Source organism: Eutrigla gurnardus (assembly GCF_963514095.1).
Source record: "Eutrigla gurnardus genome assembly, chromosome: 16".
In the NCBI taxonomy this organism is placed as follows: Eukaryota; Metazoa; Chordata; class Actinopteri; order Perciformes; family Triglidae; genus Eutrigla; species Eutrigla gurnardus.
Genome location: NC_139927.1, coordinates 7691139 through 7709244, shown reverse-complemented (window position 1 = coordinate 7709244; position 18106 = coordinate 7691139). Strand labels below are relative to the sequence as shown.

The 18106-nt window shown below is 43.3% G+C and overlaps 1 protein-coding gene across 1 annotated transcript; it reads right to left on the bottom strand.

The window, feature by feature from the left end:
- Positions 1-5972: 5972 nt before the first annotated feature.
- On the bottom strand, positions 5973-17492 carry bmf2 (BCL2 modifying factor 2). Its single transcript, XM_084030518.1, has 4 exons — positions 17369-17492; positions 14341-14583; positions 12750-12970; positions 5973-9667 (listed from the first exon to the last, which is right to left on the bottom strand). The coding sequence occupies exons 2-4, from the start codon at positions 14558-14560 to the stop codon at positions 9551-9553; spliced, it is 558 nt and encodes a 185-aa protein (XP_083886644.1). The 5' UTR covers positions 14561-14583; positions 17369-17492; the 3' UTR covers positions 5973-9550.
- Between the last annotated feature and the right edge of the window lie 614 nt (positions 17493-18106).

The window sequence follows — 18106 nt, the reverse complement described above, 5'->3', positions numbered from 1 at the left end:
CATGCAATAATAGTCAACAAAGATAATCAGTTTTCTCTTCATTTTTTTGTTTATCCTGCAATAAGTCGGTCGCTTTGTTCCTATCCCATACTCATGGTTCATCATTTCCATGCTTTCTATAAATAACCTGACTGTCTACATGCTCGGCTTCAAAGCGCAGTAAAACCTACAGTATGTGGTGCTTTCATATGATTCATCACTGTGAACACACACACACACACACACACACACACACACAACACACACAAAATTCATCGGATCCACGATCCAAAGGCTGCAGACTGGATGTTTTCCCTCCACCGTCCTCACACATTTAGTTACATATCACACATGTACCTGACACGCAAGGCATCGTGTAACCGGGTCATTATATCGCTGTGTAAACTGATACTGCCAACGAATTCAAGTTTCTCTAAGTGTCCGTGGTTGTTTGCAGAGCCAACAAACAAGATCATCACAGTTTGGACCTCAGCCAAAATGCCGTAAACAAAACTTTCTGGTAAGGCACACATGAGAGATTGGCTTTAAACATCATGGAGAAAAAAAAGTCTCTTTCAAATGACATCAGAGTGAGAGAGAGAGAGAGAGAGAGAGAGAGAGAGATCGAGAGAGAGAGAGAGAGAGAGAGAGAGAGGACCACAGATCCAACGTGTTGGCATGTTAGCAGGGTTGCCAACTCTCACGCTCCTGGCGTGACACTCACGCTTCCAAGATCAATCCCACACTGTCACGGCAAGCGTGAGTGTCACGCCAGGAGCTTGAGAGTTGGCAACCATGATATTAGCATGATCATTGTTAACGTGTTGGCATGTTAGCATGGTCATGGTTAACGTGTTGGCATGTTAGCATGGTCATTGTTAACTAAACGTGTTGACATGTTAGCATGGTCATTGTTAACGTGATGACATGTTAGCATGGTCATTGTTGACGTGTTGGCATGTTAGCATGGTCATTGTTAACGTGTTGACAGGTTAGCATGGTCATTGTTAACGTGTTGACAGGTTAGCATGGTCATTGTTGACGTGTTGGCATGTTAGCATGGTCATTGTTAACGTGTTGACAGGTTAGCATGGTCATTGTTAACTTGTTGGCATGTTAGCATGGTCATTGTTAACGTGTTGACATGTTAGCATGGTCATTGTTAACGTGATGGCATGTTAGCATGGTCATTGTTTTACGTGATGGCATGTTAGCATGGTCATTGTTAACTTGTTGGCATGTTAGCATGGTCATTGTTAACGTGTTGACATGTTAGCATGGTCATTGTTAACGTGATGGCATGTTAGCATGGTCATTGTTGACGTGTTGGCATGTTAGCATGGTCATTGTTAACGTGTTGACAGGTTAGCATGGTAATTTTTAACATGTTGGTATTAGCACAAAGCCGCTGTGTTCAGCCTCACAGAAGAGTTTACATCTTACAGAGAAAACAAAAATGGGATTGTTTTAATTTTTTGTTTTTTTTGTTTTTTGTTTTTGTTTTTTACAAATTATTTTGTTATTGTCATACTGACGTTCCTGCACCAAGTTTAACAAATAACCGGTTCTAAAAATGCACCCTCTAATGAACAATAACACATTATCCATCTCTGTGTCAGTAAAGTTGTTGGATAAAATACTATAATTAGTTAAATAACTAATAATTTATTATAGGTTAATCGTTAATGTATTGTAAGGTACAGACTACAGTCTGATGGCATTGTGTTGCACAGCATTTTTTATCATCTTATTACATGTGATCGTATCTTCCTTTTATACTAGAGAGGCCGAGACAACAAAAGATGTTGTTCTTGAGTCTCCGGAGACTGTTTGGCCATCTGCTGCAGCCCTTTAACACTCATCTGTCTTGAATCAGACAGCAGTCACCACAATATAAATACCCACTTATCATCCCAGTAGTTTATTCTCCCCTGATACAGGCCTCAGATGACAGAGACAATCGTGGACGCCCGTTTGCACCAAGTCCCCCTGGAGGCACGTCTCGACTCAGGGGCTGCATTTAACTTTTATTACCCACGGAGATGGATTGGCTGCTCCCCACCCTTATTTGGTGGTGCGGTGTGTACGTATATGACGGGTTGCGGTTGTAAAGCGAAGGCAGCGTGGTTCAGTCTGAGTGGAGCCAGGTAACTGAGAAGCCCTGCCACCAATCTGAAAACGCTGCTTTTCCGAGAAACCGGAGAGGGACTCATGGGTAATTTGTTTGTTTGTTTTGTTTGTTTTTGTAGATTTGTTTTAATTGGATAAGTTCTCAAGCAGCAGGGAAAGAGGAGGTATACAAACCCAAATCCTCTTCAGGCAAATATCTACCATGCAGTAATTAAATCATTTTTATGTACTTTTCTGACTGCAGCATTTAATACATTTTTATTTACATGTGACACTATTCTGCAGGATGTTTTTACAAGTGCAAATAAATTCTCCAAAACACAGGTAGAAGTTTGGACGTCAGCCGGTTGTTGTAACATGGTCTACAGAGCAGAGACTCAGCCATGAAGGAAGTCATGCTATTCCCCCGAGCCTCTCCTCGGCTGCAGCTGCACCAGCGTGTTTTGACCCAAACACCCCGCCAAAGTGCTACACCTGACATGTGTGCCCTTTCAGAGCAGCAGCACCTATTCTCTGTGGATGGGAAGTTCATTTCCTCAGAGGATGGAGCCACACCTATTCAACCCCCCCAACAGTAAAAACAACCATGTTCTGTTCTTTGTGCTTTTCTTTGCTGCAGTGAAAAAACAGAACTTTGGAAAGCTATACCGTAAGCTATTCTGGAGTCGAAAATTTCAGTATCTTATGCATCAGAAAACCTGAGTACACCTTTGCAGGTGAGAGAGATTGGAGATCGATTATTTCTTACAGTATAAATGGATGTTGCTGACACTCACGGTGCAGGAAGACTCACCTCTATTGACCTCTCTCCATGGCACATAAAGCTTTTAAAAGGTGATAATTGAAATGTCATCGCTCTCTGTGATGCATCTCATGAGATCGATCCGTGGATTCAGAAACCAGGCGAATATTGTAAACTCATTTTGTCCAGCAGAAAACAGAAGGGAAAAAGTAGAACTGAACAAAGGAACGAGATTTTGGTAAAAAAACCCGACTACATAACAGACAGAAGAAAGGGCTTGTGTGCATCTGATTGATGCCGAATATAGAAAATATTACATTATTGCACAGAACAGCCCCCCAAACATTTGAGTCTCTCCTTGTTGGCAGCGTTCGTGCTTTAGAAAGACAACGAAGGGTTCATTTGTGGCGCTCCCAGGCAGAGAAGCAGAAGTAAACAAAAACAAAAGAGCCAGGACGGCTGCTGAAGTCGAGGCGTGACCCTTGAGATAGGCACCGGGCTATCATGAGGGCGTCTCCCTGAGTGACTGGTCAGGAGAACAGAGAGGCCTTTGTCAGGACTGTGTGCGAAAAAAAGTGCTGAGCCAAGCAAGCCCTCACCCCCCTCACCCCTCCCACTCCCACGTTTTTGTTTTTTCTCTCTCTCTCTTTCTCCCTGAAGACACACACACACACACACACTTGTCTGTATTTACCAGCAATCCCAGGGGACGAGTCTTTCACTTCAGCTGGTTGGAGGGCGGGGAGGGGGGGAGTACAGAGCCTGCTTTGTGGTTAAAGCTTATATATGTCAGCACTGCATTCTGGGATGCATCTTTAAGCTTTAATGTCATCTGCAGCAAAGAGCTTCTAATAGTCTGTGTTTGCAATTTTGAATCAACTCTTGAGAGAAATGTCTTCCTGCCTGGCACAATGTCTGGTCTTCATCTCTAAAACATGATGAAGATTAAAATAACTTGTGTTTTGTGCACAACAAACTCCGTGTTTACTGGTCTGCTTGCAATTTTCACAGTGAAATTTTGCCAACAGCTCACAAAAAAAAAAAGAGGGAGAAAAAAAAAGAAGGAAGATTTATTTACTGCTCGGGCAAAATGAAGATGTTTCACATAAATCAGGACATCAAATAATTCTGAAATTGGGAATGAAGATGAAAACATGTCAGCATCTCATTAGGTCCATAATGTGGTGTGCTCTGAGGACTTCTGGGAATACAAACAGTATTCTTCTTTGAAGTATCTTGACAATCCAAAAATAATCTTTTTTCTCATGATGTGTCCTTGAGACAACTTGTTCTCTGCAAATAAAAGTCGGGCGGGCTGCCTGCGAGTCATCAATCGGGTGTGTTTGTGACTTACCTTAACACGTTGTTTGCAAAAGCAGACACAATGTACCGAAAACAGAATAAACATAACCATAACGTGTTAATCTTTATGAGGTTCAGGTCGGGCCTTGAAAACTTGATTTTCCTAAGGCCATGTGATTCTTTACTCCCCCACCTGAAACACAAACGTCTCCTCTCCTTTAACCTTCCTGGGAGCCTCCGTCTCACAGCTGCCTGAGGGAGATCGCTTCAGAGGCCTAGTGACAGAAAAGTGAATCACAGTTTATGTAAGCTTGCACCTTTCCTCTACAGGGAAGAGCATGTAAAAAAAAAAAAAAAAGATGTGCCAAGATTCAACACTGCCTTCAGGGCTTATGAAATGCTTCTATTATTCCCGCTAAATTAACTTTTGGTGGGGTTTTTTTCCCAGTGCGTTTAAATCACACTGGGTGTTTAGTCATAGATGAGGTTTTCATCCAGCGACTGAGACTTCTTTTTTCTTGTGAGGTGACGAACAAGTGACTCATGTGAATTAAAACAATCCTATTTGATTTTGAGCTCCAACAGCAGCTTGGCTCTATGCACGGCAAGGTCGTCCACCATAACCCTCCGCTGCAGCCCGGACTGAAATATCTCAACAACTGGCGGACGGATTGGGATGAAACTTTATACAGACATTCATGCTCCCCAGAGAGTGAACCCTGACTTTTCCTTCACGGCCATCATGATGTTGGCATTTGTCGTTTTGACAACTATTTGATGGATTGCCATCAGATCTAGCACCATTCATACCAACCTCGGGATGAATTTTAATAAGTCGTGATGTCTATGACCATCGCGTCATCAGGTCAAAAAAATGTGAATAATTTGGCGAGGACACTCCCTTCGCCCTCAGCTGTTGCTTGTGTTTCTTATCTCGCTAACACGCTAATCTAAAATGTGCTAGCGATTAGCTCAAAGCTTATGTTCAGCCTCACAGAGCATGACCGTCTAAAGGTTTTTGTTTACTGGATGGCTATTTGACCATTCAAATTACTTTAGGGTTCACGGTGAGTACTTTTTTACTACTCGTTAGTAGTGATAAAAAATGTTTCTGCTTCATTATGTTTTTGTGCTCATTAGTATTCACAGTTTAAGCCTAATCTTGGTTTTGATCATTCATAATATGATCAATTACACGGCAAATGGAGAAACAGCATCCGGGTTTCTGATGCTCTGCGTCGCTGCAGGCGTGTCTTTGACTCTTTCACAGCAAATCTGTCATTTCTGAATCAAGATTGGAGTATGAAGTCACTTTAGTTTCTGGTTTTCTGGACTGAATTTACCACACTGGTGGGTTAATTTCTCCGTCTACTTCATTAAATTGTTCATTCTTTTCTGGTTTCACCAACTATAACGTTGTTATGACGACACACCTACAGACACGGACAAACCTGGATAAGCTGTTTACATGCTACAGGGTCTCTTAAACTAGGATGAGATGTCCATGTGTGCCAACACATCACCACATTTTCCCATTATTACTGTGGCTTTAAAATGAATGGGTAGTCGAAGACCAGTTAAAACCAGTAATGGGAACCAGCATCAAAAAGGCCTTGTGTCAGTTGCAGGCATCATTTTCATCCAAATAATAGCCAGTCTGACAAAACACAACAAAACATTTATTTTTATAATTAAAACAGTTTGTGTGGACTGGAAAGAAATTAAAAGAGGATTACCAATGTGGTTTTCATGCTGTTATTGAAACTTAAAATGTATGTGTGCTTTTAGGTGTTTAGTAAAATAAATGAAGCCCAAGCCATTTCAATTGTCCATAAAGTTTTAATGAAAAAAAACAAAAAAACAGCAATGTACCCATTTAACAATAGAAGAAATTAAGAGAAATTGTAAGATTTGGAGAGCCAAGCTCTTATGTACAGCATATTGCACTAGAAAAAGAACAAACATCACCCCGTCCTCCTCCGTTCCCTCCATCGCTTCATTTCCTGCGCCGTGTTGAAAACTGTGCAGTAGACACAGAGCAGTCCCAAAGATAACACAGCCAATGCTTGAACAAAAACTGCTACATCTGGACTGGGTCTCACTTCATTAGGACACATGAATGTGAAATCCTTGAGACCACTCTGAACGTAAAGAAAGAAATGTGAAGACAGTACAAACTCGCCGCGCGCACAGCACAGGAGTCTGAAATAAGTTCCACTGTTCAGTTCATGTATTAAAAAGAGATATCGTGTGTTTTCACTCCGTTAAATTACATTCAAACCTTTAAGATACAGATTTTTTCAGGAATGTCGGACATGCATTTTTACCCCATTTACATATATTGAAAAAAGCCCTTGAACTGAGAGTGACACCGCCGACTCGGCAAGATCCAAGATTTAAAATGCCACAACATGGAGAAAAAAAACAATCATAGAAAAAGCAAAAAAAGTTGTGTTGTTGTAGTTCTTTCTTTGTCTTCTTACAAAAAGCTATGGAAAAAATCTTTGCCAAAATGTTTTTATAAAGATAGCAACTATCGCCGTGTCAAATTCATTGTCAAATGTATTAAAAAAACACCAATTCACAGCACTTGACAGTAAAGATGCACTCTTTCTTGGATATTTAAAAAAAAAAAAAAAAAAACGGATCGAAGAAATTTGATATTAAAGACACTGAAGGTTGAACGAATAACAATGTTTCACTAGTCAGGGTTGCAACAGCGGTCGGTGGCGAACAAGTCGCCGTTCAACCCGTCTCACGTACAAATAATACTGGGCACCATGGTGGCTCATTCCTCCTTCACATGTAAACCCACAGCCCTACTAGAGTGTAGATAATAAAGCACAAAACACCCAGACGAGCTGGGCCGATCCAGCATATCACAGATCTTAAAGAGATTCTAGAGGGGAAGTTCAGCACAGGAGTAGAAAGAGAGGCGCAAAATACAGTATACAGGTAAAAAAAAAAATTGTTATTGTTTTGTTTTTACAGTGCACATTGATTGCAAACAGTCGTTTCTGATATTAAGAAGGTTTTGAGTGGTGAAACTCGCCGTCCATGCTGAGAGATGTCAAAGGTTGAGCCCGTGCCTCGTGAAACCGATTTTTTTTTTTTTTCTCGTATCAAGGCACAACGGACACGCCGTACTGTTTGTGCCGACTCTATTGTATCAGAGCTGTGACCAGTGACTTTGGGTCAATATGCCAAGCGTATAGATGACGATGTGGCAGGTCTGTTACTCACAAGGCACATTTTGTACATTTGATTGTCTGTTGTTCACATGATTTGCAAAGACTCACACCCGTTCGCGTGAGGACGCACGAGGCACATGGCTTCAGTCCGACCTTCCCCCCCACACAGGCATCAAACACACAACTGAATGCGCACCAACAACGAGAAGAAGAGGACTGTACACACTGAGATAGCAATCTATACAGTAGCACTGAGCAAATATACACAAAATAAATTAGAATAAATTATCGAAAAAGAAACCAAACAAAATGAAACTTGTTCTCGATAAGGACAGGGAGTAGTTAAACGTGACTTTTCGACGAGGGCGAACGAGGGCGAAGCTTTTGACTGAAGACGTCACAACTATGGGAATTGGCTCAGCGTTCAGTGTTTGCAGGAAACAAACTTTTGCTTCAGAAAATTAACGATGAATGTGCTTTGGAAAAAAACTCCTCACTCAAAGGCAAAACGCATAATAAGCATCAGGCAATGAACGTGGTTCTTAACTACTCCCTGAAGAAAACATAAAAGAGGAAATGAATAAAAAACCCATCAGTGTCTTCAAAAGTTCATATCACCAATCTACAACAGACTGAAATAATACATCAAATTAGGAATTTTTAACATCTTATTTAAAGTCCTTAAAGACTTTTTCTTTGATAAAAAAACGTACATTGATAAACAGTGGCGGTGTGGTTGCAAAATTCTAACGGAACAGTTGCCACGAAAGGGTGTATAAGCTTTCTCCTATACCCAAATGTGTCTGTATGTTAGTATAAATGTGTCTTTTGAACTGTACAGAAGCACTTGAATGAAAGGTTGATACGTACACGTATCAGCACGTCGGGATTGAATCAGTGCACGAGACATTTACACCAGGAGTGAAACAAAATAAAAATGCATCTCTGGAACTTTAACCCAAAACCCTTTCTGTAACAAAGATATTTGTAAAGAGGTGTGTTTCATTGAGAACACAGACATGTTTCCGTCTTTCTATGGATGTCAGTTTGATTGCAAATGCAACAGGTCCCTAAGACTTTACCCCCTTCCACTGGCTTTGAATATTGCATTTCTCTCACGGGCGACCCGCACAGTGCAGCAAAGGGCAAACTTTGATTGAAAAGATTGTCATTCCAGCCAGAGAAAGAAATGCTGAAAATCTTTAGAATATGACGACATATGTCCAAAGATGTTTTTCAGCGGTGTGATTGTTTTTGTTTTTTTCCAGTTCCCTGATCGTGTTCCCACAAAGGAGATTTGTTTGTGCTTATTTGGTTTTCAAAATTTTGGAAACAGTAAGCACGCACTCCTACATACACATGAGTACAAATTCAAAGAGTAACCACGATTATGTCAGGCATTGAAGTCACTGGGTTAAAATATCTTCAGTACGCCTACATTCAAGTATACGTGTGTTCATCCGTTAAATCAGGATCTGAAGGTAGAAGGTGGGTCTTTGGGCCACTTCTTACAACATCATGAGTGGTTCTGGAGATGGGGAGGCTGATGGAGGAGACAGGTTGATAGAATGTCTACGTCTACAGTGGAAGCTGGTAAAAACGTCATGACAACCATTTTCAAATTGGCCAGTGTGGAACAGTAAAGGATAAGTACAGGGCTTATTGTATTTCTGAGAATAAATTAGAAATGTGCCTCGAGTCCTCAAGGATTTAAGTCAGTAACTTCAGCACAGAAATGTCCGCGTCCACAGTTTGTTGCCAAAAAAGTGACCTAATCTTAAAATTAATCTCGTTTTTTTAGGATTTCCTTGATGCAAAAGTACTGTGGCAGGAGAGAATAAGGCATTCCCTGGACTGATGGAGGTCCTTCAAGACTTGAAATACCAAATAAAAAGAGCAGTCTACTGTACAAAATAGGTAATCTTACAAATATTTCGAAAATATCTCTTCAAAACGCAATGGCTTCTTCTTGGAGAGGCGAGGGGAAAAAAGAAATAAAAAAAGGACAAAAAGAAAAAAAGAAAAGAAAAAAGTAATCAGTCTCCGTCCAGCGGTGACCAGTGTTTTCTCTTCATCTCATCTTCGTGTTCAAGAAAACAAAATCCAAACCCGTGTTCCTTCTTACAGTGCCATCGCTTAAAAGTCTGGTCCCTTGTCCCTGTGGGGTCAAAACAAGGGCTGAGGCGAGGGCCGACAGGAAGCCCCTTCATCTCTGCTCTCCTCTCAGGCGGGGGAGGAGAGCCTCTCTCGGAAACAGAAAGCCGAACACGGCGATCGTAAGGCGCATCCAGGCAGGCAGGTTTTGTCTCTGATGCCTAATGAACTGCAAGGAGACACAAAGAAAAACAGACACACATTAGGTGAAAATCACAACCACTATGCTCATCAGACTTCCAAGAATAATACTTCACCCTCTCAGATTTCATCACAACACGCTCTCTGAGGTAAAACTCCCGTGAACTGCTGTAAACCCCCGTGAGCTCCGACCGTATGTTTCCACAACACTAGCTTGTGTCTAGCAAACACGTCTGTCACACGCACATCCTGCAGAGCATGGGGGATCAGGCGCGGTGCCTCTCTTGATTTCTTAGGGACCCTCATTCCTGGACAGGAAGTTCATTGTCATACTGGATTTAGTCGTTTTAGGAGAGGATGACCAGACTAACGACTGTGAAACAACCCCCAGGAGCTGCCACTTATCATCACTACGATCCCTCTATCCTCCCCCCCCCCCCCCCCCGGGTTTGAGACAGCCCCTCTTGTTAAATGTCACCCTGTTGACTTCTAAACAAGAAAGCTCAAAGTGAAGCGCTTTCAGAGAACGCGCCGCCTATTTCATCACGGCTCTCTTGTAATGGAGGAGTCAGACGAATAATTATCAAAACAAAGCCAAAGGAAAATGAAACTGCTCCCTCCTATGGCGCTGCCTTCTCCCAGCTCTGTCATTTTCTATCGGGTATGCGCGGCCCCGCGTGGACTACAGACAGATGAAGAGGTTCCTGCCGCAGCCTGCAATCTCCTCTCTCACCCCCTCCTCATCTCTGATCCTGCACAGCTCCCACTGGCTTTTCCGAACAGCCGCGCGCAGATATTGCGGCCTGTTGCATAAGCATTCTTGCTACCATCTCTCTCTCTCTCTCCACCAAGGTTCCTACCAGCCTAGCAATCAGAGTCCGCCACAGGCTATTTGATGCAAAACTGGCAGACTGAACTGAATTGAACCAGCACCGCTAAACGTAACCCTAATTGTCCTTAATTGCCTTAATTCTACACTGCTGAGCTTATTTAAACAGTACCCTGGTTTGTTCCATGTGAGGCTCCTCTTTCTGCTGTCATCTGCGTGGGTAGTGGAGAATGGTAGTGCGTTTAGTTTCCTTTTTTAGGTTAATGCACCCAAACAACACTGAAATCGCGGATGTTTGCTCCCTCACTCAATGTTAGAATTGATTAATCGTCGTTTCCCCCTGGAATTCTTCCTGACAGTATCGGCATTTCATTGGCCATGAAAGTAGTCAAAACTAATGTTGAAGACTCAAGCCGTGACTACAATCCACCGAGTGAAAAAGTCCAACAATAGCTACAGACACAAAAGTGAAGCGATTGGATATCATAAAAGGATCATTTGCGATTATTCGCCCTTTGGAAGAAAAAAAAAGTGCTAAAACAGCAGCATCAGATCCTGCAGGATGAAAACCAACTCGAGTGCAGACAGCAGAGAAAAAAAGAAAGTTTTCTCTCTTATCTCTCTGTCACAGTTACACACGCAAACCAAAACACACACACACACACAAAGACTGAGGCAGTCAGCGGGACAACTGAGGTATTGTGGGTAGCCGTGAGTCAGGCTCTATTTTTAGACGCCATATAAACAGGCGGCCAAGTCTACCCAGACACAGACACGCTTCTCACTCCTGTTCGCGACAGTCACATCAATCTCACCTGCTCGTTCTCTGTACACTCAAAATCTCTCTCCATATATCACTTTCTTTCCACACTTTTTCTCACTCCCTATTTCTGTCTCTTTCTTCTCTCCTTATTAACCACACAGTTAAGTGCTTTTGAAAACTTATCGACCACACCTTGCTGTCGACACAGACCCCACGGCCAAACAGTCCCAGCAGCAGATAAGACATGCAATAGCCCTCCCAGCACTTATTAACTAAGTCCATAGTCATGTGACTTCGACCAGTGGCTGCTTTACAAACCCCGATACAAGTAACCCCCCCCGGACCTGTTATCAAACACACAGTGATACCAAGTCTTGCAAAAGGAGAACGCGTGAGAGCAGTCTGGAGGCGGCCCATGTTGTCGTCTGTAAGACTGTGATGCCGTGTTGCCACGTGGAATTTATTTTCTTGCTACGCACAATTAACTACATATCGCAAACGACACAACTCTGTGTGTGCTGAACGACTCCCTCGGGAGCTTTGCAAACCTCCACGCTCAGTTTCCTTCATCATCTCGAAAGCCTCCGCGAGTCCCAAATTAGTTCATGCCTCATCAGGTTTGTTCAGTATAAAGAAGTCTACTTTCAAGTTAAGGACACAAGTAACAAACAAATGGTTATCTTTCAATTTAAAGGGGCAGGGACGTAGGCATGAGGTCAAAAGTGGGAGGGTGTCGTTTAAAAAGCATTTGAGCTAAACATGTTTTATTTTATTCTATCCAAGTAGATCACAACTATATCTTTAACACTCCCATTGACTGTTATGACATGGTATCAGGCTGCTTTACCATTTTAGTAGTTTAATAAACAAACATGACCTTGACCAAAGGGCCAAACTAAGAGTTGATTTTGAAATATTGACAAGGAGAAAGTGAGTGTGTGTTGTGTATTCCTAGCAGCCAGTGACACTGACTGAATACACATATTTGTTTTATAGTTTTAAAATCATGTATGAAGTGATTTTTTTTTTGTCGTCTTCAATGTGGCTGAGAAAGTGGTTGAATCACTGCAGAGGTTATTTTTATCCAGTGTGGGTTGTGGCCAATCCAGCTGGCAAAATGTTCTGCCCCTTTCTTCCCAACACTGACTCACAAATTGGCGCAAGGTAGCTTCGACTCGTGTCTCTAATCAAGTAAATGCTGACGCGCACAAATGTGACATGCAAACACAAACTTTTAGCCTCGAGTCAACGAGATACAGTTTAAGTCCCAGCAGCCCTTTAGACCCGGCGTCCCGAGCTGCTGCTGACTTGGTGACGGACGTGAGCAGGTGTTCAACGGGCAAATAGAGCATTGGTGTTCTATCCATTTCATCTTTGAGGTAATGTTGGTCCACCTGTTTTCATTTTGTTTACACGTTGACACCTTAAGCTTAAATGTGCATACAGGCTGTGCAGCCGGTTGTCTGAAGTGGGATGTCATTTCAGGATCCGCTGCACTGCTTGGGAGTGAGGGCTTACCAGTTCAATGCGATCCTGGTGGAACTTGTCTCCGATCTCCCGAAGTTTGCGACCAATTTGCGCCTCGACGCTCAGCCCTGCCTGCTCCTCGGGCCTCTCTGCCATCCTGTCATCTTCCTCCCCTCTTCCGCCCTCCTCCTCCTGCTCTTCAATCTGCCTCCCCCCCCGGTCCTCCATGGGCTCAAACTGAGCGGGGAAATGTGAGCGTAATCCAGCGTTGCCTAAAAGGGAAAACATCAAGGTTCTTTGAACTTGTGTTGTTGTTGTTGGATCTCTAAAACACCAAGAGGCTGTTGTCAGTGTCAGAGCAAAGATGAATGTAAGGCTTCGAGACATTACTGATATCACTTCAGTAAAACCGCTTATGTTTTCCTTTTAGACTAGACAAGACGTTTTTTTCGATGAAAAACCACAGATAACACTCTGCATACAGTCGTAACACAAGCCCAAGTATCTTGATTTCTATAAATGGCCTTAAAAACAGCTGTGTCTGACCAGCTAAGTCAAATAAACAACATCTACTTTACGCTTCTGCTATATTGCTCCCTGAAACAGGTTTTATTAGATCTTCTCTGAAGAACAAATTACAAGGTAGGCACTCGAAGTACAACTGAAGAGTACGCAAACAAGAGAATGGTGATGAATGGAAAAATTCAAACATATCAAATAAACAACGGCCTCAGTGAACTCCGGGCTTTCTGTTGTGTCACTGAGTTTACTCGTTTAATCGTTTGCGCCTCTGCCGTCATGGCACTTGGAGGGAAAACACTTTTTTTTTTTAATGTCATCATGTGTGCAGAATGCCACAGAGGACCATAATACCTCTAAGAAACTGAGCGCCCTTGGCTTTGTTTGGGAGGAGAACTGTTACCGGGGCCAAGCGCATGACATCCATTAGTGGGTAGATTACAATGAATGATGAGGTAATAACAGTGGTGTTATGTATTGATGACTTAAAAACCCGGAACAATATGTACCTCTCACAAACTGACACTGAGTCAACAAAAAAACAACATTCTACTTCAATATTCGTTCAATTCAATTAGGGTGATGTCACACTGATTTGATTAGAGATGGGAAAACAATATTGGATTAAAAGTGATGGACATATTAGCATGGGTATGTAGCTACCTTTAGGCATGTATGAAGTTAGCATTGTCTGTTTAAAATCCCCAAAAAAAGAAACTGGCTGCAATGTGATCACTGATCAGATTTAAGATAATAGTATATCTATGTCAAATTGCACAGTAAACAAACCATTTCTTAGAATGGCATGTTCTCAGCATGCTTATAATAGGACATGGGAATCTCCCAGATACAAGGAAAAATAATTTCTAAGCTTGTCTGTTTTGCAGTAGTAATTTAAAATTGATTACAGTTTGTAGAATAGCTCCAAAAAAACTAGAAAACACCCGCCTCCTGCTCTCGGATTGCCCGTTTTAATCACTTGAGTCTAAGAGGACAGGTCCCAATGAGTAATCTGTCGGATAAAAGGAGTGACTAATACCGTAAGGTTGCACTACAACACTCAATGCTGTCCACTAAGCCTCCATCACATTCAGCGTGAGCACGTGATCTCACCCCTCCTCACCGTGAAAGGGTATGCGAGGCTGCCGGTGCAAGGTGCAGGGCAGCGTGTTGACGCCGATGCTGTTGTTGTTGAGGCTCTGCGTCGGCACGGCAGCAGTGACAGCGGCGAGGGCCTGTCCAGCCGCGATCTGTGTGGCGCGGTCTTCGTATTTGACGTCCCGAAAGGGCGTTCCCCAGAGCTGCGAGATAGGCCGTGACATGTCCTCCTCCTCATCATCCATCCGACGCCTCAGCGGTAAACTCCCTGGAGGAAGGATGGAAGAGGTCATAACTTTAGAATGACGCGACAAGTATCCGTGTTTAAAAGTATTTGGGTCGTGTAAATACAAAATAAAGATATCCTCTACCAACTCATACCCATGTTTTTATGATCTCGAGCTGTCATTTGGGTGTGATTTGTGTCATGACCAAACAAAAAGTGCCAAAAGTCATGTTGTTATCAGTCCAAACTTTGCCCTCTGGCAGACAGAAAATGATCTCTTCACATTGAATGAAAATAAATCATTAGTTATCATAATGCCCTGTAAGAGGCGAATGTTGCATGAGGTCATACTGAAAACAAACAAGCAGAGATGGATAGGAACAGAGGCCCAGATGGATCTGCCAATGTAAACATCCAAGATGTAGCTAAACAGATCGTCTCTTATAATACAGCGATGAGCAGCAACAGTAGCCAAATGTATGGAAACATCCTGTGTAGTGGGAACTGGTGGGCAGCTACTAATGCTCCGCCAAATCCGCAGCCCTCTCGCAGCAGATTTTTTGCCAAACTCTTCCTGCCAAATTGTAAGTGAGTGCCAAAGGATCCACCGGAGAGGCTTTTCGCCAACCCCTCAGAACTCCCCTAACCTGGAACTGTGTGCCACAGAGCACAGTCGCAGTCAGGAGATTGGCTACCTCCTGCTCATCCCTCTCTCTCTCTCTCAACCACACAATCACTGGATAGCTGCCTGTCCACACTGTAAATACACACACAGCAAGCGGGTGGTGTGTGAGTGAAACCTCAGTGAAACCAAAGTCCTGGCTAGACGGTCATGTGCTGTGTGCAGCAGCCGTTTCATGAGGGAGATAACGAGTTTCACTCCATCCTCAACTACGACTATGCCGAGCACAAACACCCGCGCTCTCTTCCTCCTTGGCTGCGTGCCCACAATCTGAACTAGTGTTTCATCTTTTTTTTTTCTTTTTTTCTTTTTTTGTCAACGGTGCCTGTCTTTTTCCTTTTGTGGTGTAAGTGGAGACACATGGGCTGGGTTTACTGTCGAATGCAAAAGTTGAAACTGGATATACTGGAATTGTGTTTACCGAGAGAGGCAACCGTGGTCATATATGTCTTTGTGAAAGTGTCCCGGTGCATGATGTCATGTCATATGGAGTCAAAAGAGGAAACATTGTGAACAGCTGTGGAAAAACCCTGTCTAATTATCCATGCTCATTGTTACAATGTACGATGTGAGTCTCTGAATCAGGACTGTCAGTTTTTCTGGTAAACAAAAATACATGATTGACCCGCACACCCTCTGCCCTCCATTGTTCCCGGGGCATTTAATAGTGAAATCAGTCCACGCTAATTAGCGCATTACATATTAGCTTCTCCTCCAGGCAAGTTAAGCAGGACATTAATGCAAGCAGTTAAGGGGCCTCTCCGCCACTGTACAGACATCAATCGTGCACTTTAGTGTCACTGGCAATGTGAGCCCTGTCTTGAATTTCAACTGGCAGCCATCAGAGGGCTGGCGAGATCACCATAGTGTCAGACACACACACAGAAACATAACAAACAAACAAACAAACATAGACAGGGAGACACGCAGAAAGACATCACACACATGCACACACTGATACACACACAAGTGCCCGGGGCAGCAGGGAGGCCTGGCAGGCACCACAGTGCTGGTCAGAGGCTCAAAGCTGCAGCAGAAAAATGGCTCCCTCTGCTGCACCATCTGTGCACCGGGCTCTCCTCCACGCACCGCTCTGGGTGGAGGAGGAGGGGGAGGGGGAGAGCGACCTCAAGGTGAGCTGTGCTGCTATGTATCCTCCTGTGACACTTCACCTATCACTGTAAGATATATGTGTGAATTACATTTTGTTGTTGTTGCCACCACGCGTGTTATCTATGCACATCTTTTCATCGACGTGTTACAAATTATTCATAAGTGAGCTCCGGAGAGACCACCACCACAACCACAACCACCACCGGGAACTCGCTGCCTCTTTATCCGCGTTTAGGAGCGCGATGCCCGGGGCGGCTCGTCCAACGAGAACCACGCCAACCGCTCATCATCATCTCCGCACACATGACAGCCGTGGAGACGGGAATGCTGACACATGGTGCTCACCGCTCAGACGAAAATGTGGATTAAAACTTTTTTTTCTCTCACTCTCTCGCGTAAAACACACAGGTATCCGCTACTTATTTACACTTTACAACAGTGTTACTAGCATATTCTGCCATTTTTTATCCGTTGGTACTTTTTTTTGTCTTCCACTTCGCCTGATAACCCCCCCTCAAAAAACACAAACAAGTCTGAGATAACAGCCGATAGGTTCACTCGCTCGACGCTGATTTGAGTCACGCAAACAGGACAAGTCATTTTCACCGGGCGGTTTTTCACCACGCTAATTATTTGTAATGACATAATAAAAAAAAACAACTACAGACCAACGGCTGGCTGTCAAACACCGGGCAACCCGGAACGTAGAGTATCCAAGCGCGAGGGCTGACGGGTAGAGCCGGTCAACTTCATCATTTATTCGCTTCGTCGCCGTTGAAAGAAGAGTAGAAAACATCGCCGACGTGAAGAGGACGGTGGAGGGGAACAGACGGAAACACGTCTGTGCAAAACTACTCTCTCTTCCATACTGCCCCTGAACGCTAACGGTAAACCCGCCAAACAACCCCCACGTCTCTGCCTGCCCGGGCATGCCCGCACATTTGTTGACAAACGGACAACGGAGCACGCGACAACCCCAACGCTCGCGCCCCGTTTGAATTCGAAATAAACGACCCGTTTGTTTACACTCACCGCCAGCACGCGCGCTTTCCGTTGTGATCGGTGGTATCTTGACGACTCGCCGTTACCTCGTTTCCCACGGACTGTGTCGCTGCGACTCGTATCCTCTCTTTGCATTACAGCCACTCAGTACATGATTGCTGACTGTAGCGAGGAGGGTTGTTTTTTTCCCTCCCAGTGTAAAAGCGGTCCGCCCCGATGGCTGGGAACCGCCCCTTCTTAATAATGTGAAAGGAACACTAGTCGGCTACACGGTGTTATGCAAATACAACAACGCTGGAAGGATATTAAATGCAGTTAATGCTTTATAAACAAACAAACCAAATAGATTACATTTGTGTCTTAGCACGTTATAAGTGGTGGAGGAAGTATTCAATCAATTTGCTAAAGTAAATGCCTACCACACTGTAAAAAATGCATTGCATTGAAATATTACTTAATCTTAGGCTGCTCAATGATGGTTTATTTGTTTTTACTGATGGTGTGAAAGTGGCATTTTACCTTTTTTTTGTGTTTTTTTTTGCCTTGTGTGGGGTATTTATATATATCTCTTATAAGCACATCTTATGTTTTCTTTGCAAAATATTAATTTGCAGTAGACTAACTTTAGCTGTCCAATAAATGTAAATCAGTATCAAATGGAGGTACTCAAGTACCTCAAATTTGTGCTTAATGTAGTACATTTACTCAGCTATGACCCCACCTCTGCAAATGAGTTGGGATGATATTTTGCCAAACGAAGCCACCATT